Source organism: Cynocephalus volans, chromosome 10 (genome assembly GCF_027409185.1).
Source record: "Cynocephalus volans isolate mCynVol1 chromosome 10, mCynVol1.pri, whole genome shotgun sequence".
Taxonomy (NCBI): Eukaryota; Metazoa; Chordata; class Mammalia; order Dermoptera; family Cynocephalidae; genus Cynocephalus; species Cynocephalus volans.
The window spans coordinates 119,353,616-119,375,481 of record NC_084469.1 but is presented as its reverse complement, the minus strand read 5'-3'; the positions used below and the strand labels follow the sequence as shown (position 1 = coordinate 119,375,481).

General features: G+C 43.9%; 1 protein-coding gene across 1 annotated transcript; it reads right to left on the bottom strand.

Annotated features, from left to right (window-relative positions):
• Window positions 1–10,006: 10,006 nt before the first annotated feature.
• On the bottom strand, window positions 10,007–19,763 carry LOC134387701 (short-chain dehydrogenase/reductase family 42E member 1). Its single transcript, XM_063110096.1, has 3 exons — window positions 19,670–19,763; window positions 11,661–11,754; window positions 10,007–11,117 (listed from the first exon to the last, which is right to left on the bottom strand). Exons 2-3 carry the CDS (start codon window positions 11,726–11,728, stop codon window positions 10,007–10,009), a joined length of 1,179 nt encoding a protein of 392 aa, XP_062966166.1. The 5' UTR covers window positions 11,729–11,754; window positions 19,670–19,763.
• Between the last annotated feature and the right edge of the window lie 2,103 nt (window positions 19,764–21,866).

Here is a 21,866-nt window from a genome sequence, read left to right as displayed (position 1 = left end):
CCAGTTCCCCTCATTCACACTCCAGTCCTAAGTTGCTAATTACTTACTGAACGTTCCACTTGAATGTCTCAAACTCAACTAGCATGTCTGCATCTATCCCTGTAAAACCCCAGCCCCTCCTTCAAACCCTTCCCTCTTTCCCAGTGGACCGCTATGAATTAAGGATCCACACGCACAGTGCTCTGCGTGTTATGGAAGGCCTTCCTGCTATTTCATCCGAGCAAGTGCCCCAGGAGATGAGCAGGGAATGGGAACGCATAATCTCCACGTTACACGAGGAGGCTTATTCGCTCAAAGTCACCTTGCAAATAAGAGGTGGACCATGGACAGGTGTATGGTATTCCCAGTGCCTAGAGAAACTTCCACTCTGAAGTGCTTTGAAAAAACTTCACCTTTCTGTGGGAGAATATAAACATCTAAGGGCATTTCTTATGAGTTGGGCTTTGCATTTTCATTACTTTGGCAGATTTTTCTTAGGTATGTGCTCTCCACCCAGAACGATGTAAGAGACTGGGAGAGGGGGAGGCAGATGTCAATCAGCAGTGAATAGTACCAGGGTTCTGCCTTCCAGTTACTGATTCAGAGAGGAGATCAGGGCATGTGCTGTGTTACCAAGGTCAGTATATGACTGAGTGGAAAAGCAAGCAAGACTGTGTTTCTTCTGCTCTCACACCACAACAATCAACATAGAAGGTTTCTGTGACCAGCCCTGGGGGCTTTTCCCCCACATGCCAAGCAAGCAACCAATCAATTCTGTAGCAGATGCCAGCTGGATGTCCTCCAACTCAATTCAATGTTGACACTACCCAGAGATAGCGTCAGATTCCCCAGGTTGAGGGCTTAGTCCCCAAGAACACCCTGCCCCACGTCTAATGCCAATCACAAACTCCAGGTTGTTTTTCCTGTGCTTCTGACCAACTGGCTACAAATTACGGTCCCCATATCCCCTTCTTGGGTTTGATTTATTTGCTAGAGTGGCTCACAAAATGCAGGGAAATACTTATGAGGGTACTTTAAAAAGTTCATGGAAAAATATAATTAAAGGATAATGTGAATCTTGCCATGAACTTTTTGAAGTGCCCTCATATGTGTACCCATTTATTATAAAGGACATTACAAAGGATACAGATTGAGAGATGCACAGGGCAAGGCATGGGGGAAGGGGTGCGGAGTTTCCGTGCCCTCCTCATTCCCCCTGCCCCACCTGCCACCCTCCAGGAACCTCCATGTGTTCAGTTATCCAGAAGCTCTCCAAACCCAGTCCTTTTGGGTTTTAATGGAAACTTCATTATGTTGGCATGACTGATTAAATCATTGGCCCTTGATGACAAACTTAACCTTCAGCTCTTCTCACCTCCCCAGAGGTCGGGGGGTGGGGCTGAAAGTCCCAATCCTCTAATCCTACCTTGGTCTTTCCTGTGACCAGCCCTCATTCTGAAGCTACTTAGGGGTCAGCCAATCATCAGCCAACTCATTAGCATGCAAAAAGACACCATTTTGGAGATTCTAAAGATTTGGGGAGTTGTATGCCAGGACAGGGATGGGGACAGAGACCAAATATATATTTCAAAATATCATAATGAGTAGGTGCAAAAACAAATCAAATATTTTTGGAGGATGTCCTCTAGGCTATTAAAGAGGGCTCTAACATGCCATATGCCTCACAAAATAAATGGGATTCCAGTAGATTTCCCTCCCTCCCCCCCATCCCAGCCCTACTACACACATATTGAATAATTGTAAAATTATGGTTTGCTTGTTGATATAACTTACAAGTTTATGTAACAGAGATCACTATTTACAGTTATGCTTTTTTTCCCCAACAAATAAAGTTTATTTTAGTTGCAAATGCAGTTTGAATGACGCGTGGCCTTGAATAGCATCATGCTAAAATAATAAAGCCACCTCAAACATAGTAGTCAAGAGTTTGGTCTCTGAATTAAAGCATATCTGGCTCAAATATAAGCTGTGCCACTTCCTAACTAGGTGATTTTGGGTGACCTTGGGCAGATACTTCACCTCCCTAAACCTCGGTTTCCTCCCATGCAGACCGGAGATAATAAATATGCCTACTTCTTAAAGCCATTGAGAAAACTAAATGAGCCTAAGAAATATGGAGAGCCTCACACAGAGTAAACTTTCAACTAATAGCAGCAATGAACTCTTAAGAATGTTCATCTTTGAATAATTTAGCTAACTAGGGTGACAGGTTAATACCCATCATTACCCTCATGTTGAACATACCCAGAAGCACAGTCCCCTATGGAAGGCACATGACTATAACTCAGTGGGGGTGTTGTTAATTGCCCCAGCAACTTAGCAAATAATTCTTCCTAAAAGTTGGGCCACATTTCAGACCCATATTAGCTATTAGGAACACTAATTCCTAGCGACTATTAGGAGCAAAGAAGACATTCTCATAACAAAATTTAAAAATTATATATTGGTAACAAAATATTTTACTTTTAGGTCTGTAATAAGGCTCTACTGGAGAAAAAGATATCTAAAGTGTTTGCCAGGATTAAAATCCTACATATTAGTAATGAAGAATTTTTTAATTAGCTGCATTAGTTAGCTGTGTTAAAAAAAATAAACATTGCAAATTACTGCAGATAAATCCCTTGTTGGCTGAAAGACACTTGCCCTGATCACTTTGCTACATGTAATTTCTGCATAATGAACTAAACTCGGCGTCAGTCATAATTACTTGAGTTCCATGACAAAGGAATTTCTCCTGGTGTGCACGGGTTCTAAAATACAGAAGGGCAACATCGGATGATTTTGTACAACGTAGAGATGCTGGGGATGGTTGACTCCATTTCTGTTTAGATTTTCAATAGCAAATGGATATTTTGTGCTAAAAGATCAGGTAACCAGATGGGTTGCAAAAGAAGCCCTTTGGCCAAAGGAAGGGAGTTCCAGGCTGGTTAGAAAAGTCAGCCCTGGGATATGGCTGTGCTCGTGAGTCAAGAAAGAACAACCGGACCCTGCATAAAGGAGGAAGTAGGAAGTCGTTTGAATCTAAGGTCCTTTTGTGGGTCTCATCTCCCTCTGCATTCACTCAGCAAAGATGTACTGAGCACCTGCTATAGCAAAGCACCATAAAGGAGGAAAAAGCGATGTTGAATTCAGGAGCCTCTCACTTAACATCTTGCAAGGGAGCAAGAGTTTATCTGGCAGCATTTTTCACCCCCTTGTTAGAAGATAAGAAACACCTGGAGTGCAGACTCCCACCCAACGCAGACCTTTTGAATCAGAGCTTCCAGGCGACGAGTTTGGAGTCTGTGTATATGTAATATATAAAGTTGAAGAGAGGACGCTGACTGGCCCATCTTGGTCTCGTCACTGTGGTCAGAAGTATGGAAGTCTTCTGATTGGCCAGGCCTGTATGTGGAGGTCAATCCCATGGAAGAGCTGGGAATGGGCATTTGTCATCAAAAAGGAGTGTGGGGTGTCATTATCCAAAACAAGGGATGTTAGCAAACAGTGAGAATTTTAATAAGACATGAGCTTCTTGTGTTGGCTGCTAAAACCAGCCCACAGGACCATTAGCCCCATGGTACACAACTGGGTTGGGGCCAGGAAAAATTCTTCTTCTACCCTGTCTGTAAGGCTGGGAGAACTGGGGATTTGGAAAGAGATACAAGGTAGGGCATGCCCTAACAATTGTTAGTAAACCGATTAAATCTATGACAAAGCAACACTGGCCTTCTTATAATCACCATCTTAGATGAGTCAGAAAAATAAAACCCTCTCTTGCAAAGAATCCCTAGTACTATTCCATAGGCTTGAAAAATACCATAGCTTAAGTAATTTGGTGCCAGAGTTAGTCACTTGGCCCTCCAGTAACTGCTACTGTTCATACTGTGGCACTCTCTGCCCTATGACCAGAAACAGCACTAAGAAAATTCAATGAGTATTTCCAAAGGCTTCCTTTTTGCACATATGGACAGTTTTGCCATTACCTTTGGGTTCCACTCCAGGGCTCTTTGCTGCTCACTCATCCTTCCCCTGCTGTGATCCTCCGTCAGGCATATGGATAACCTCCCAGGTCCTCCTGTGGTCCTTGGAAGCAGTGGCTGAGGTGGCAGTGCTCGGTGGCTTATGCCCAGGCTTCTGGGAGTGGCCCTATGTGCACGAGCATGAACGTCATTTAATTGCTTTATGCAGGTTTGGGTGATTCAGTCCAAGGTGGAGGGAAAGTGAGGGCAGCTGGAAACCCTAGACCTAATAGCATTCCTTAACTGCAGCATCTCCTGACCTTGGAAGTGAAGGGGAGATCTCTTTCAGAAAATAGACTAAATCTTTTAAAGTGCTAAGTTTTCAGCTGAGACCTGGAGGGAGCACAAATCACTGTTCACTCTGCCTGCATCCTTCCCTTCTCTGAACATCTTAAAGCATTTAATATCTCCAGCATATCATGTGCAGAATAACCTCTCTTATCCACCAGACCTCATCTAGTCTTAATTAACACACAACCCTAGTATAGGTTGGCTATTTTTCCCAATGTTTAAAAGATTAGAAATAGTAAATAATCTGTGTGCCAGAAAGGGATATTCACCCTTAAAAGGAAAAATAGCATTTACTCAACAAATACTTATTGAACTCTTGCTTTGTGCTGGACATTACGGGTATAGTAGTAAGCAAGACAGAGTTCCTGCTGTCATAGAGCTTACAGGCATTAAACAAATAATTGCACAAATTATTACAGTTGTAATAAATGCTGTAAAAGAAAAGCAGGGTGCTGTGAGGGCTCAGAGCAGGAGGGCCAAACCTAGATTGCTGAGATCGTGGAAGGCCTCTGCAAAAAGAAACTTAAGCTGGAACAGGAAGGAAACATTCTGTAGACCAAAAAGGGGTGGGGAGAAGCAGGTGGAAAAGCTTGGGACCCAGGAAGCTGTAAGCAGCTGGTGTAGTTTGGGTAGAGAAGGCAGAACGGTGTGAGATAAGAGTGGAGATGCAGGCGAGAGGTCAGATTAGACAAGGCCTCTGGGATCAGGTTGGGGATTTTTGACATATTCGAAGGAGAGTTTTGAGCAGGAAAGTGACATAAGGTTTATATTTTTGTAGAGTGACTGTGTTCTGCATGTGGAGAATGGATTAAAGGGAGGCAGGTGTGGAGGTAGATGGAAAAGCAAATAAACTATTATTGGAACCTAGGGGGGAAGGTTGACTAACACCTGTACCCAGGGCAGCTTTGAGGCATGGTTACAAAATAAAAATCAATAGGCATAAAAGGTGAGTTAGGTATGCCAAGTTGAGGGGAAGCAGGGCCAAAGGTGAGCCCAGGTTTCTGGCATGAGAAATTCAGTGGAGAGTGGTGACATTTACAAGGGAAAGAAACCCTGTAAGAGTATGGGGGGTGGGGTGGGATTATGAATTCCATTTTGGATATGTTGACTGTAAGGTGCATGTGACACATTCAGGTGGAGATGGTCTGGAGCCCAGAAGAACAATGTGGAACTATACATTTAGTAGTACACATTTGGATTAGAGATGGAAATTGAAGCCAGGGGCTTGGCTGAAATTACTTAGGGAGAAAGTATGGTATTGAAGAGGGCCTAGTACTGAGCACTGAGAAAAATCTGCCACTTAAAACTGGAGTGGAGAAGATGGTCAGACACCGACGAGCTGTGGAAGCTGAATTGTGGTAGCCAGGCTCCACACTGGCCTCCAGGGACCCCCACCTCCTGGTACGGATGTCCTTGTGTAGTCTCCTCCCACACTGAGTAGGGCTAACCTGAGTAAAAACATGATATCGTGGAAATGACAGTCCATGACCCAGGATGTGGCTATAAAATATTTTAGGACCTCAGAAAGGCCTAAGGTGGTATCTCAGAGGGCTGTTCAGACAATAAGTCTTCTAAGAAGCTTAAGGGCATTGTCCCTCTGCAGCCTGACAAGCTCAAGGTAGACAAGGAGTTATCTCATAGAGGTTTGTGAGTGTGGTTTTTGCCTAATGGAGTGAACTGCAGTAAGATTCATCGGAGACACATAAAGTGTTCAAAATAATTATACACACAGTAATCCTGCCAACTTGGACTTAAAGGGATACCGTACAAAACGTAAAGAGGGGCTTTGGATCCCTAAAATTTACTGGCAGAAAGCAGGCAGAGAAAACTATGTAGCTGTAGATGTGGGCTGTCTTTCATGGCAAAGGAACGGTGACTGAGGCGGAGCCAAGAGCCCGGCCTCCACGATGACCCTCAGTGATCCCCACATTCTCATATTCACACCTTTGTGTAGTTCCCTCCCACAGTGAGTAGGACTGACCCATGTAACCAGTGTATCGTGGGGTGACAATGTCTGACATTTGAGGCCAAGTCATGAAAGACAATGCAACTTCTAACTTGCTCTCCTGGGCCACCTCTTCTGGGGGAAACCAGTTGCCACGTCATGAGGATATTCAAGCAGTCCTGTAGAGATGCCCATGTGGTGAGGAACTGAGGCCTCCTGTCAAAAGTCACACAGATGAACAATTCTGGAAGTGGGTCCCCCAGCTTCAGTTAAGCTTTGAGATGACTGCAGTGCCAGCTGCCATCATGAGATGACCCTCATGAGAGGCTCTACGCAAGAGTTAAGCTGCACCCAAATTGCTGACCCACAGAAACTATGAGGTAAGATTTGTTGTTTTAAGATAATACGTTTTGGAGTAAATTGTTACATAGCAATAGATAATTGACCCAAGGAGAAAGACTGGAAGAGTGTGAGTTCATAAAAAGCAAATGAACTATGATTCAAGGAGGGAGTGAAACACTGTCAAATGTTGTGAAATGGCCAAGTCTGTCTTTAAACCAGGACGACTCTAAAGCCCACAGATTGATCCATAAATTTCGTTTAGATATCTTAATTATGAGGAGAAAACCCCCCAAATAAGTAGAAACCCACTGTGCTCAGCATACTTGGTCTAAGAAAACTGAGAAATACATCATTCTTTTGAAGGATGTCATTGAAAACATGTTATGAAAGACTGCGGTCTCAGTGACAATGAATACATGTCATACTGTGTTCATCCCTTGTGTCAGTGACCTTATCACACGGACACGTGGTGTCATGGTTAGACTGCAGTCTGTGGAGAGCAAAGCACCCTGCTGTACAGCACCGAGTGTTAGATAAACAGTCGGTGCTCACGCAAGTTAACCCCAGACCAAAGCAAAAGCGCCTTTATGATATAAAAGACTCCAAAAATATTTCTAAAAACAATCACTACCACCACCTCATATTTATGTTGTGACTTATATATTAAAGGTACTTTCAATAAAACAATAATAGGAAAAAAAGAGAAAAAAAGTACTTTGACTGCATCTTATTTTATCTCACAATGAACCCTGTGTTGCGGTGGGTGGATTTATAGAAAGTGCAAGTGCAGTTAATCTCATCTCCCCAAAGAAACCAAGTTGTAAAGAGGCTTCAGATTCTTGGTGAAGGCAGCACAAAATATTCGTGGTGTAGGTCATCTGACTTTAAGTTCAGATCTTTTTTCCAAAACATCCAGGCAGCATTTAACAGGGACTCATCATCTGTGTGTATTGCACAAATATGCCCAGAGTAACTCCAGCACAGCTTCCCACGGCAATTGCTCCTCCTGCCAGGCCTTCAGCACTATCCTTCCTGTGGTTATGGAATGGGTAAAGAGGCTCTGTCTGCTTTCGCTTTGGTTCCTATTCAGCATGTTCCACAGCAGACCCATGGGTGGCCAGACAATGCTGCCACTGTCCAATACATTCCTTGCTGGAAGGTGCCTTTGGAGAGCCAAAATTCTTCCCAGTAAGGAAAGCAGTCGATTAGCGTTATGTTTCATTTTTTAATTAAAATGGGATCATCAGCTTGATCACCTCCCTGGATCACCACATTTTTAGCTGTTTCCTAAACTTCAATGTATCCTCAGAGCCCAAAACTTTACACTGAGTATATTCAAACACACTTGTTCCAAGCACACCCAATGACATTCCAGAAAGTTCAGTAGCAACAGCACCTCTAAGGAGAATACTCTGAATGAGTATTCTCACATTCATATGGAATGTTTAATAACAATACTAATAAAAATGATGGCTTATGTGTGTTGAGTAGCACTTTATATGCTCTGTTTAATTTAATCCTTACAAGAATCCTATGAGGTAGGATAAAGGTCTATTTGTTTGAACATCAGACATTACCATGTGGCCATGCAGCTGTAATGTCCTTCCGTCACAGCGGGCACATCATAAAGGGCAAGGGTTAATTCCTGAAACTTAAACTGTGAATAGTTAATGCCTCCCCTGCAACAGCCACCATCTCGTTGGAGGGCTGGTCTGATGGATCAGGCCCAATTTGGAGTTTGCACACATTTTTAAGCCTGTTACTGTTTTGCCATCCCTGTATCAGTCTGACTTTTAGTCTGTTTTAAGTACATGCAGAACATATGAAACAGGAACTAAGTACATTTGCGCCTTGAGAAATTCAAGTAAGACATTTTCAACCCAACGAAGCCCACCTCTATGGTTCCAAAATGACTTCTACTGCACCCATCTAAAATAGAACACAGGAAACCAAATTTCCAAATTATCTTTGCCTTTTTTTCTTCTATCAGGATTAGTGCAAGGAGGGAAGAAATAAAGATTGAATCCAAGAACCTATTCTTAAGTAGCAATTTGAAGAGCCAAATTTTAGCCCCAGAAAGCACTATATATACTTTATTTTATTTTATTTTTTATTTTTTATTATATATATATGTGGAGTACAACGTTGACTTTCAATAATTGTGCACAATGTGCTGTGGTTAGATCAGTACAGTTAGCTTATTATTTCAATATGCAATCATTATCTGTGTCCTTTGACCAATTCCTCATTAGCCCCCTCCCTCTCCCCTCCCCTTTTCCACCTCTAGTTATCTAAAAGTTCAACATATTCCTGTGATTGATTGTTGTTTCTTTCTTTCTTTCTCTCTGTCTCTCTTCATTGTTCATTTGTTTATCTATGGATTCACCTCCTGGTTATGAGTGAGAACATGCGGTATTTCTCTTTCTGTACCCGAGTTGTGTCACTTAGGATAATTTTCTCCAGGCTCATCCATGCTGTTGCAAATGGTAGAATCTCATTCTTTTTTATGGCTGAGTAGTATTCCACTGTGTATATATACCACAATTTCCTTATCCACTCATCCATTGATAGACATTTAAGTTGGTTCCATGTCTTGGCTATTGTAAATAGAGCTGCAATAAATACAGAAGGGCAAGTACACCTTCGACCTGATGTTTTCCAGTCCTCTGGATATATCCCCAGGAGTGGGATTGCTGGATCATATGGCAGTTCTATCTGTAGTTATTTAAGGAACCTCCATACACTTCTCCATAATGGTTGTACTAATTGCAGCCCCACCAACAGTGCAGGAGGGTTCCTCTCTCTCCACATCCTCGCCAGCATTTGTTATTCTCTGTCTTTTTTATAATAGCCAGTCTGATTGGTGTGAGGTGATATCTCAGAGTGGTTTGGATTTGCATTTCCCTGATGATTAGTGATGCTGAGCATTTTTTCATATACCTGTTGGCCATTTGTATGTCTTCCTTTGGGAAATGTCTATTCAGTTCCTTTGCCCATTTTAAAATTGGATTATTTGTTTTTTGCTGTAAAGCTGTCTGAGCTCTTTGTATATTCTGGATATGAATCCCTTGTCAGATACATATTTTGCAAATATTTTCTCCCATTCTGTAGGTTGTCTTTTTGTTCTATTGATTGTTTCCTTTGCTGTGCAGAAGCTTTTCAGTTTGATATAATCCTATTTGTTTATTTTTTCTTCTGTTGCCTGTGATTTTGGGGCGTTATACATAAAGTCATTGTCCAGTCTAAATTTTTTTTTTTTTTTTTTTTGCAACTTGCTGGTATGGGGATCTGAACCTGTGACCTTGGTGTTATGAGACTGTGCTCTAACCACCTGAGCTAACTGGCAGCCCCACTATATGTTTTAAAACTCATGTTTCTTGAAAATCATCTCAGCAAGTGTGATCAGATCCTTAATTCTAGCTGACTTTCATTGTGACAGAAACACAGAAGGCAGCCAGGTGAGAACCGCTATAACCAACAGTAAGACCAATAGCCCATTCCAAAGAAGACACACTGAATCACCAGCTCCAGAGCTTCTGCCATGACCATGGGCTTTAAACCATTCTACCACGTCCTGGAGGTCAAATGGCTGAGGCTCATAGCCTAGCTCTTTCTTGGCTTTCTCTAAGCTAAAGTAATGTGTGACACCAGTTTTGTAAACCTCAGCACAAGTGAGAAAGGGCTGGAAGTTGTGGAGTCGACTCAAAAAGACATGGGTCATCTCTGTAAGGAAAGCAAAGCAGTAGATGAGGGTAAATGGCAGGCGGGTGGATGGGAAGGTATAGCCCAGGCCCTCCACCAAAGGCCGGAAGAACTCAAAGTTGTTGACAGGCGTGCCGTCTGAGATGAAGTAGGGCTGCCCGGAGGCAATGTGGCCCTTGTCAGGTTTCAGAGCCTCTGAGGCCAGAATGTGAGCCTGCACCAAGTTATCGACATGGACAAACTCAACCAGGCTCCTGGGATTCCCGTACACAAACCGGAACAGGCCCCTTTCAACGTAGTTCACAATCCTGGGAAGGTGCCTTTGTTCTCCAGGCCCATAGATTCCAGCAGGCCTCAGAGCGCAGGTTCTTAAGACACCATCACCCCTGTCCAGGGCTGTACCATTCGCCTCCAGCACCTTCTTCTCTGCAATGGATTTGGTCTGAGAGTAGTGATCCGGGTAGAGGTGAAGAGGCAGGTAAGGCAGAGATTCATTCCCGTTTCTGATAACTTGACCTCCAAAGACCACATTGGAAGTGCTGGTGTAAACTAATCTGGGCACCCCTCTCCTCCGACAAATCTGGAGGACATTGTCTGTGCCCCCTACGTTGACTTCTTCGATCCGGGTTTGATTCAGTTGCTCCCGCCCTGACATACCATAAGAGGCAATATGGAACACGCAGGTGACATCCGCATCTTGGAAGGCTTTCTCTATGTCAGAGAGGTGGCGGATGTCTCCATGCACAAACGTGATTCCTTCTGGAATGGTTTCAGCAGGGCTGTGGATGTCAAACAGAACCACATGGACCCCCTTCTGGTTCAGGGCACAGCCTAAGCTGAAAGAGAAAGAGGAAGTTAGATCAAGCCACTCTTGAGTCATGCCTAGAAGGGTAGAAAATAAGGCACTAATCAAGTTGAGGCTGAGCCAAGTCTTCCTGGCTCATCCTGAGTCCCTCACTTTATGTGTTCATTGGTACAAGACTCACATATTCAAGTACTCTAAAATGGTAGTCCTCTCATCTTCCTAAATTATGGGAGAGGCTTTATTTTCAAAGAATGGTGGCATCTATTTTACGTATATTTTTCTTTGTTCTAAGACCCACTATCCGATCTTTGGAATATTTGTGAATAATAACATAACCTTGGGGAAAAATGCTATTATTTTAAATTGTTTTTGGTGATGTGAAAAATCGCCCCTTCCCTAATTTAACGGCTGTATGAAGAATTTTTCTTAAGGTGGAATACATCTGAAGTTCTGGTTTAAGACTATACAAACAAGTAGAAGTCTACCCTGTATTAATGTCAGAGTTGACAGCTAACCTTTTTTCAACAACTGTCAATAAAATAATTCCATGGACGTATTTTATAGATGCACTGACCGGAAACCAAAATAGCCACTTCCTCCCGTAATGAGGACAGTTTCCTTTGGAGATGTTTTGGAGTCCATCTGGGGTGGTCAAAAGATAACCGGACCTATAAGAAATAAGCACGCAACACTGTTACTGACCCAAATGCAAATATGACTCTCCCTCATTTAGAGTTAACAAAGACAAAAAGGTGGTATGTTCCATTAGAATGGAAAGCTAAGGCAGGGATTCTAGTCATTGCTACGTGACAAAAGCCAGCCCTCTTCACTTCCTGGGCTTCAAATTTCTTGATATGTAATATGGGGACAGTAACACCTGCCCTGCCTACCTGACCAGGTCAATGTGAATGTTAAATAAGATAATGTACAATGTAGTTCTTTGAAAACTAGAGAGCATTTTTCAAAATGAGGTATTATCGTTAATTCTTGGAAAAGATTAGAGCCTTTTTGAAAAGAATTCATTCAAATTTGGTAGGGAGAGGCACTTTCCCCCATGCACCCGCATGTCAAAGACAGAACTCTAAAAGAAGCTTCCAACACCTTTTGTTTAAAATGACATACTGCAGCATGGTTTAATACTGTTTTATTAACCCTATAGCTTTTCTTAAAAAATAGGGGGAAAGTCCTTTAAATAGGAACTCCTTCCCTCAAGGGGAAATCCTGCAAGTATTTCAAGTTGCTCGATGCCTTTGGGGTCCTGCTTCCCTTTCTCCCCTTTCTGCCCCTCCCCCCAACAGAAATCCTCTCAAGGCTCCAAGACCCCCCTGTCTCAAAAACAAAACAAAACAGTCCAAAGTGGTTCACCCAACTCCTTCATAAGGAGAGAAATCGAAGGTACTATTGTTAACCCTCTTTTTCAGCTGAGGAAAATAAAACACATGGGGGTAAAAACTTTCTCAAGCTTCCTGGATTCACACCCAGTAGCACTTTGGTTCCAAGGGTCCACACCCTTTATCACTAAAACATAGTCTTAGGTGGACAGAGAATGGTCATTGGAGTCCACTTGACAGTTGTGTGACCTTGGGCCAGTTCATCAAACTGAATCTGTTGCTTTAAAAAGTGGAGCCGTTAAGAACAGGACGGAGGCTACTAGAGGTGGGAAAGGTGGGGAGGGTAGGGGTTAGCGAGAAATTGGTAAAAGGCCACAAAAAATGACTACATTGTGTAATACTGAATATACTAATTATCCTGATTTGAGCATCCCATATGGTACGCAGGTATTGATATTCAGTGCTGTACCCCACAGATATGTACAATCAAGTATGTTCCAATAAAATTTTTTTTTAAAAAAGTTCAAAGGCTTATGAAGACTGAATGGGATAATGTATAAAAGATGCTCAAGAAAACACCTGACATAGTATGGGCACTCCTTAGATGTCATTTCTCAAATTTCCTTTTCTTCGAGCTCTAAAGTTTGGAGATTCTGTTAATCTAGCACATTCCCCACAGCATGATCACGTCTCTCAAAAGCAGAGGGTCACAGGAGTTTGGTGCATTCTTCTGGATGCCTGTACTGAGTGTGTCAGATTGCCAGTGAAACTAACCATTCACAACAATCAGTTGTGAGACACTGAAGTCATGGTTCAGCAAGTGACTGTCTCAGTGGCCTGAGGGTGCACGGAAGAGAATCAGAGTGAGAAAGATTGGGAAACTGAGCAAAATGGTGTGGAGGATAGCTGATGGGTTCCAAAGGCTCCAATAAACAATTGCCACAGTTGTGCTTATGAGAAAATACCTGCACAATGAACACACCAGCATGCCTCAAAACACCTAACAGCGACCTTGGGATGCTATTTTTTTCTGAGTGCAGAACAATCCCATTTGGAGAAGCCATAAAAACCAATGCAGTCAATTCTAATATTTAACGTAGTCACATGACTTTGTCACAAATGCTATTTCCAAACACAGTGGATACCCGTTGCCGATATTTCAATCCAGACTTCTTACCTTTGCCTCCATGAACTGGTTGCAATTTCCCACTCTTTTGCCATCTAGACTCAAGCTCCAACCACACAGACCTCCTTTCCTTTCCTTAAAGATGTAGAGCTCATTCCTACTGGCCGTTCTCACCTTGCTGTGACACACTGCTCTACCAGGTCCCTGCCTGGACACATCTCCCTTGGTGTTTAAGTACACCCACGTGTCATTTTTGCAAAGAAGCTTCTCTGATCACCCTATCTAACCCTGCTTTGTTTTCTTTGTAGTATGCCTCACTATCTAAAACTATTTTTTATTATTAATCTCTTTCCCGTAGATGTAAGTTCCATGAGAACTGAGGCATTCTGCCTTTTTCACTGGGATGTCCCTACCAGAACTAGGACACAGTGGATGTTAAATTAATTTATGGATGATTTTGAACACTGTAAAACACATCCAATTTAGTAAAACTGTGAGGGGCACAAATGTGCAGGGTCCTGCAGTGTCTAAACATCATTGTTATGCGTGCCAACTAATGTTGCTGTTTTTACAAGATATCTCCCCTAAAGTACCAGGTTATGGAATGAAAATTACAAAGCTTAATGAGACAGAGCTACTGCGTTCCAGACCTTAGGATATAGAGAGGCTTTTGCAAATATCTTCAGGACAAGGTAAAAAGGTGGAAACAAGATTACTATTATAATGTAAATATAAACAAAGTGCTGGGGGACACTGTGGTGGGGTGTGGAGACTAATTCTGACAGGGCAGAACAAGGAGGATGTCATGGAAGAGTGAGCCTTAGAACTGGACAGGGACCACAGAGGATTTAGCTAGGACGAGAAGAGGTGGAGAGTTATTATAGGCCGAGGGCATGTCACAAGTAACAGAAGAGTGACAGAGAAGGCTGTACTGGGCGTCGAATATGGTGAGTCTGCTGTGGCTGCCATGCAAACTGAAGCCCCAGTGTGTAGCTGGTGCTTTAGGGTGGAAAGATAGCCTGGGGCCGCCTTAAGACAGCCTTTCTTGCCCTTCTGGGCTGTTAGAACTCCATCCTGTAGACAGTAGCACAGCCTTTGTAGGTTGAAAGCGGGGAATGAGCAGGTTGGCCATGAGCCTTGTGAAGACCGGGGCTAGAGGGTCACAGTAGAGGACAAAATGCCAGTGTGCTCAGCTAAGGTCAGGGCAGAGGCTGGCGAGCAAGCAAATGAGGGGCAGCGGGCAGCGTCCAGGTGCAGTTTGAGGCAGGTGATGTCACTAACCAACACAGCAGGTTCTGGAAATGTTCCATCCAGTTAGTAGAATTTTGATTAATAGGATGCAGATAACAGTTTAAGATATTCTTAATATCTCTACAAGAATTCCACTGTAAGGGATTCAGAAAATGGACGAGGACTGCAGAACCCAATTTAAGAACTTCCAACACAAAAACCTAATTTCTAATTATTTTTTGTTTTTAAGATTACACCTTCCAGTTAAGTTACACGACCACAGATCAAACACTGCTCATGTGCTGTAGGACTAGGGTAATCGTATTGTCGGGGCTATTGTTGGAATCCTGCTGATGTAGCCAATTGTATGGCCAGGGCTAAAGCTATGACTGGGGTTAGGGTCCACAGACCATTCAAACCTGTTGTACAGAGTGGGTGACAGACCCCACATACACCAGGCTGGGTCACTATAACCCTCACGTGGCTGGCTGGGTCACCAGACCCCTCACATGCAGGTCCACAGGTTAGGTAATTGGTAAAGATCCTGGGAGCCATTGGCAGACAACATGAGCTCAGTCCTCAGCTTCCTCAGCAGTAGCTTACAGCAACCTTCAAGCAGATCCAGTAGTGGTAGCGGCGGTGCTGGCAGCCTCCCAGAGCATCCCAGGGGCCCTGGCAGCAACAGCAGCAGCCTCCCCGTGCCCCTGACCCCCAAGGCATACCTGGGGTGGGGGGCATTGTGGATTAGAGCCACTCGTCCTTTATACTTAAGTCTGATAACCTTGGACACCTGGGTGTGAGTCAGAGAACTCATCAGGAACACCTGGATGCACATACATACTTACATTAGACAATAAGCAAGAAACACCTGGGCACATGCATGTTTACATCAATTGCTAGGAGATTCTGAACATCTGAGGGGGCCCTGACCATTTTCCTATATTTTCCCTACATGTGCCCACTGATCCAGTCAGCAATGTGAAATTTCAGATTATTAAAGCTTCAGGGACCCACCAGGTCTGTACTCCTCACCTGCCAACTAGTTCCAGAATGATCTGAGGCAAAACTTTTATAACTGACCTGACCAGGCAGCTCAGACGAGAATGGTACGGAAAAATTAATAATTTAGCAGGACAAACAGCAGTGAAACCTACTGATCAGGATGGTAAAACCTTCGCAGGTTACCAGCCATTAAACTTGCCATTTAGGCTACCACTGGGAGCCACCCCCACCCTTCCTGATCCCCTACATCAACCGCACATAAAAATCTCAGCAAACACATTCCACAGAAAGCCCCGGGAAATTCTCATGAACGCTAAGCCAGTAGGTTTTCTTCAACCAGCTGTCAGATTTTCATATTCTTTATGGTTTCTGCTTTATTAATTAGTTTCCATCTGATTCCTTCTATGGCTGGACACACAGTCCTGTGTCTACGGTGGCCACTGCTTGAAGGCTTGTTCAGCAATTGCTTTCCTTTGTGGGGAGGGTCATATCTGACCTCAGTGGATACAGGTTAAAGGTAAGAACATGATGAAGAAAAGGAATCTTAATTACAAATAGGCATAAACAACAACAACAAAAACAACAACAAAAAAGTGAAAATCTGCCTGACCTCTTGATAATACTAAGGTAATACTAAAGTAAAGTGAGGGTAATAAAGTTGACATCTCCCAGGGAAGTCATGAGAAGAAACTAATAAGAGATGGCTGGGAGTCCTTCAGATTTGCAAAGTCCTAATTAAATGCTAAGGATCAGTAATAAGAATCTTAGATTATGCACACAGTTCCTTGATCCCTGAGACTTCAAAATGATGATGCAACTAATCCTCTGATATTATAATGCAATGTAGAAATCTAAGTGCCACTAGCCGTTGACCAACAGAGACTATGGAACAGAGAGAATTTAAGACTGATTTCATAAAAATTAAAGACTTGTATATGTACGTTAAGAAAGATAAAAATATCTCCCTGCCCTCCCCACAGATTGTATAACCCTATGATAAGGTGTTTTAAATTTCTGCACAGGTACTGACCAGAGGTAAAAAGTAACTGTGTTCTTCTTGTATTGAGATCTGGAAAATATGTTGAAGCTAGAGGGCTGGTGACATGGTGCAGTTCAAATTCTATGCATGATCTAAAAATGATTTACTTGTGTTTAATACAAAGCAGTCAAAGCCATAAAGATGATGAAGCCGTTAGAGACGATAAGGGGACGAGCCCTGATGCAGATGCAGCGGACGTGAGGGGTAAAACCTAAAAGGCCAAACACATTTGGGAAGAAGACTGGGGGCACAGCATTGCGTGAAGAGTAGTATTCTCAACACAGATAAGAGAATTTATGCCCACTGTCTTGAAACTAACTGAAGGCAGCAGGACAGCTGTCTTTAACTCAGGGTCATCACCTTAGCTGTATCAAATCTTCTTGTCCAGCTCCCCACTCAAACTCCTTTCACCCAGTTATCTGCTGCACAAAAGATCCTTCCAATTCTTCACAATGCTGATGACAAAAGAGATGAAATAATTTTACAACTGATATTTCCCATCTGTTTCCCAAACTACCGTATAAGCACCCTGTGAACACAGACCAGCAATATCTGCAGGGATAAGAAATATCTGGCAAATTGTAGACCCAGTAAATCTAAACGGGATGAATACTTCGCAAGCTCTTCAAATGCCCCTTTCTGCCACATCTGCAAGGAGTACTACACTTGTACTCCTCCCTCACTAGGTCAGCAGTTTGCCCCTTCAACAAATCAAAGTAGTGTCAGCTGACATTTATCAAGCTCTTACTCTGTGCCAGGCATTGTGCTAAACCCTGTCCATGAATTATTTCACTTGATGCTCATGACAACCCTCTGAGACAAGTACTAATTTGTTAAATTCCATTTTACAGATGAGAAAGCTGAGGTGCAGACACAAAGTGACTAACCCTAAGTCCTAGGGCTAGCAAATGGTAGAGCAGGGAGCCATACCCAGGGGAACCAAGGTGCATCTGACCCCAAGCTCACGCCTTAACCGCATCACCCCCTGGGCCTGTGCAGAATGCCTGAGCTGAAATGCTGGATACCGAGCCCATGCTGACCTGAGTCTTAGGCAGGCTTTCACAGTTAATGCATCCTGCAAGTTCATGGGGACCCCCCAGTTACCGGAGGAAAAGGGAGAAGGTGCTCCATCTCTTCTCTGAGGTGGTGATGAAGGTTAACATTCCTAGGTTGGAAATCTGACTCCTAGACTTGGCTCTTCCACCAGTTCTCTGCGTGACCCTGGGCAACTTGCTAAAGCTCTCTGATCCTGTTTCTGCTTCCCTAAAATGAAAATGAAAACCATCACCACCACCACCACGGCTACATTTATTATTTTTTCTAGTCTGGGCACTTTCAAGGTTTGCCATCTATGCCTTAGGATAATCTTCTGAGATAGTAACTAGTATTATCACAAGCTCTTCAGAGATGAGTAAGACAGCTCAGAGGTTAAGAAACTTGCCCTCAAATTATGCAAGTCATAAGAGATTGAGCTGCTTCCAGGGCTTGAAGCCAGGTCTGTACGGCTCGTAACTACAATGTATAACGCCTCCCGCTAGGGTGGGGCAATGAGGTGCTCTCTCAGGTCACTGCCTTACCACTTTCACAATTTGTCATACGCGGTACAATGGTTACTCACCTTTTACAACAAATATATTCACTTTAAATGGGAACCTCAAATTGCCACTCTAAATGGGAAACCAGAATCATTCTGATGTCAGAGGTAGAGTCAAGGCTGCAGGGGCCCAATATTTGGCCTCAACCCGCCCAGTCCTCTTACCAGGTTCTTGACTCCACCACAGGAAAGAATTCAAGAGCAGAGTCACAGTAGAAAGTGAGATCAGGTTTAATATAACAGATAAGAAATACAGGTTCCATGGAGAGAGTGCGGCCTAGCTCCACAGACTGAGCAGGGTCCACACCAAGTTTACACAAAACTAAGTTCAGTACAGACATCAAATCTAACACAAAAAGCAAGAAACATACTTAAAGATCAGTACAGAGTGCAGGCTGGCTCAAAAGAGTGAGCAGCCACCTGCTGAACGTAAGTCTGGTACAAAGTAAAGAATACACACCTCAGCCAGCAAGGTACAGCCTGACTCCAGGAAAATGAGCAGCAACCCTGCCTTCGCCTGGGATTCTGCTTTTACAGCTTCTCTCTCTAATGAGTATTCAATTAAGGGGGTGGTTCCCAGTTTTTTAACATTAGTCTTGCATATGCTCAGTAGGGCTCTTCCTAGAGCATGTTCATTGGTCAGACCCTATCATAGAGCAGGATCTGTGATCCCACCAGACATATTCAAGAATGTTCTGTGCTCTCCCACCTCTGGTGGAAGGTCACTCAGCTACCAGGGTTATACAACCCTTCTCTACTGAGCTTGCCTCCACACTGTATTTGCATAAGCCACGCCCTTTTTTCTCATTTCCCCTCTTGCTGGTGCTGAAAATAGGTCTAAAGGCAACAGCAAGCTTCTCTAGGGGAGGGCCCAGAGGAGGGGCCTGAGACCTCGGGGAATGGCTCCAAACCCAGAGGCGTGTCCTGAAACCCCAGCCCAGGGAAACTGAGCTCCTCCTGTATTGATTTGCCATTGAGAGATGGTAATCTTTCCCCCAAGTGCGATGAAAACGAGAGACAGTCATCAAGTTTAGCTAGAAGGTGTTGAAAGCTCCCAGCTTGGGGCCTGCTGTCTTAAAAAAAAAAAAAAAAAAAAAAAAAAAGAAAAAAAGAAAGAGAAAAGGAAAGAGAGCCGAGCCAGTGTTTGATGCACTGGGACATTCTAGAAAGTCCAGCTGAGTCTGGCCCCTTGGAAACAGAAAGAGAGCTGAAAAGGAGATGATTTTTCCCGCCACCCGGGTCAGCGTCCCTCACTACCGACCCCTCCTTGGGGCTGCCACCTGTCGCCCACAGCGGCCCCCGGCGCGCGCGGCCACATGGAGCGCGTTCCAGGGCAAGGGTTACCCTCCGACCTCAGCCCGTTCACGGCGGCGACAGATGAGGCGCCAGACCGCGCGACCAGACCTCCCCGGCAGCTCCCGCCCCCGCCTGCGCCCGAGCTGTCTGCCCGGCCTCCTGGAGCCACTTCCGGGCCTCTCTAGGAAGCCGGGAGGTCTCGCGTCTCTATGGTGCGCAGGGTCCTTGTTGCACGGTGCCGCAGGTTCACTCCGTGAGTCTCGCCCACGTCGTCAGCGCGCGTGTCCAGCGTGGCGGGAGCACTTTCAGGGTCACGTCTACTGCTCTTCCCACCTCCAGTTTCTGCCTTTAGGTTTCCGCCTCATTCTTTGTGTACCCCCAACGCTGAGCATCCTGGTAAAGGGGCGCTGCTGAGCACAGTCAGTATTGCTTGGATAAAATGTTGACCTAAAAAAGAAACTGAGGCCAAATCCACATAGCAAGGATTTATGAGCCAATATGACGATCGCAGCCGGAGAGATGCAGAGTCAGGTCACCCTGAGAAATGTGTTCCAAGGAGGCCAGCAGAGCTTAGCGGTTTAGAATCCCAGGAGGAGAAGGTCAAAGGAGAGACAGAGAAAGGCAGCCAGATGTGATTACTTCATCAGGTTTTCTGTTGATTGTACATGATGTATAGATTTGGGATTGTTACTAGGTTACATAGGGTTACAGGAAGAATTTGAGGTTATTTTAGGCTTTCTGGTGCTATTAAGTCTGCTTCTAAGTAAAAGCGGTCTGCGATCATGTGTTTCAGGCCTGGTAGACGTGACTACTGATATTTCAGATCTCTCAAGACAGTGTGATCCAGCTGATCTGGTCCCAGCACATTCCTTTGGTTATCAGATGACGGAAGGATGGTGGATGTAAGAACCCAAATGCCCCAAGGGATCACACCGAGGAATGTAAGAACCCAAATGCCCCAAAGGATCACACCGAGGAATGTAAGAACCCAAATGCCCCAAGGGATCACACTGAGGAATGTAAGAACCCAAATGCCCCAAGGGATCACACCGAGGAATGTCAGAACCCAAAAGCCCCAAGGGATCACACCCCGATCCTTCTCAGCCACACCCACCGCAAGCCCCATGCGGTATACTAAGTAGGGATTGTATTTTTTTTTTTTTTTAAAAAATTTTTTATTTTGTCCATATACATTGTGGCTGATTATTGCTCCCCGTCACCAAAACCTCCCTCCCTTCTCCCTCCCCCCTCCCCCCCAACAATGTCCTTTCTGTTTGCTTGTCATATCAACTTCAAATAATTGTGGTTGTTATATCTTCTTCCCCCCCCCCCCGGTTTTGTGTGTGTGTGTGTGTGTGTGTGTGTGTGTGTGTGTGTGAATTTATATATTAATTTTTAGCTCCCACCAATAAGTGAGAACATGTGGTATTTCTCTTTCTGTGCCTGACTCGTTTCACTTAATATAATTCTCTCAAGGTCCATCCATGTTGTTGCAAATGGCAGTATTTCATTCGTTTTTATAGCTGAGTAGTATTCCATTGTGTAGATGTACCACATTTTCCGTATCCACTCATCTGATGATGGGCATTTGGGCTGGTTCCAACTCTTGGCTATTGTAAAGAGTGCTGCGATAAACATTGGGGAACAGGTATACCTTCGACTTGATGATTTCCATTCCTCTGGGTATATTCCCAACAGTGGGATAGCTGGGTCGTATGGTAGATCTATTTGCAATTGTTTGAGGAACCTCCATACCATTTTCCATAGAGGCTGCACCATTTTGCAGTCCCACCAACAATGTATGAGAGTTCCTTTTTCTCCGCAGCCTCGCCAGCATTTATCGTTCATAGTCTTTTGGATTTTAGCCATCCTAACTGGGGTTAGATGGTATCTCAATGTGGTTTTGATTTGCATTTCCCGGATGCTGAGTGATGTTGAGCATTTTTTCATATGTCTGTTGGCCATTTGCATATCTTCCTTAGAGAAATGCCTACTTAGCTCTTTTGCCCATTTTTTAATTGGGTTGCTTGTTTTCTTCTTGTAAAGTTGTTTGAGTTCCTTATATATTCTGGATAATAATCCTTTGTCAGATGTATATTTTGCAAATATTTTCTCCCACTCTGTTGGTTGTCTTTTAACTCTTTTAATTGTTTCTTTTGCTG

Bases quoted from the DNA above. Each gene is read 5' to 3' on its own strand.
- LOC134387701 (XM_063110096.1), bottom strand. From the start codon at position 11,728: ATGGACTCCAAAACATCTCCAAAGGAAACTGTCCTCATTACGGGAGGA. The intron at 11,118-11,660 runs GTCAGTGCATCT...TTTCTCTTTCAG, and splicing joins AGTGGCTATTTTGGTTTCCG to CTTAGGCTGTGCCCTGAACC.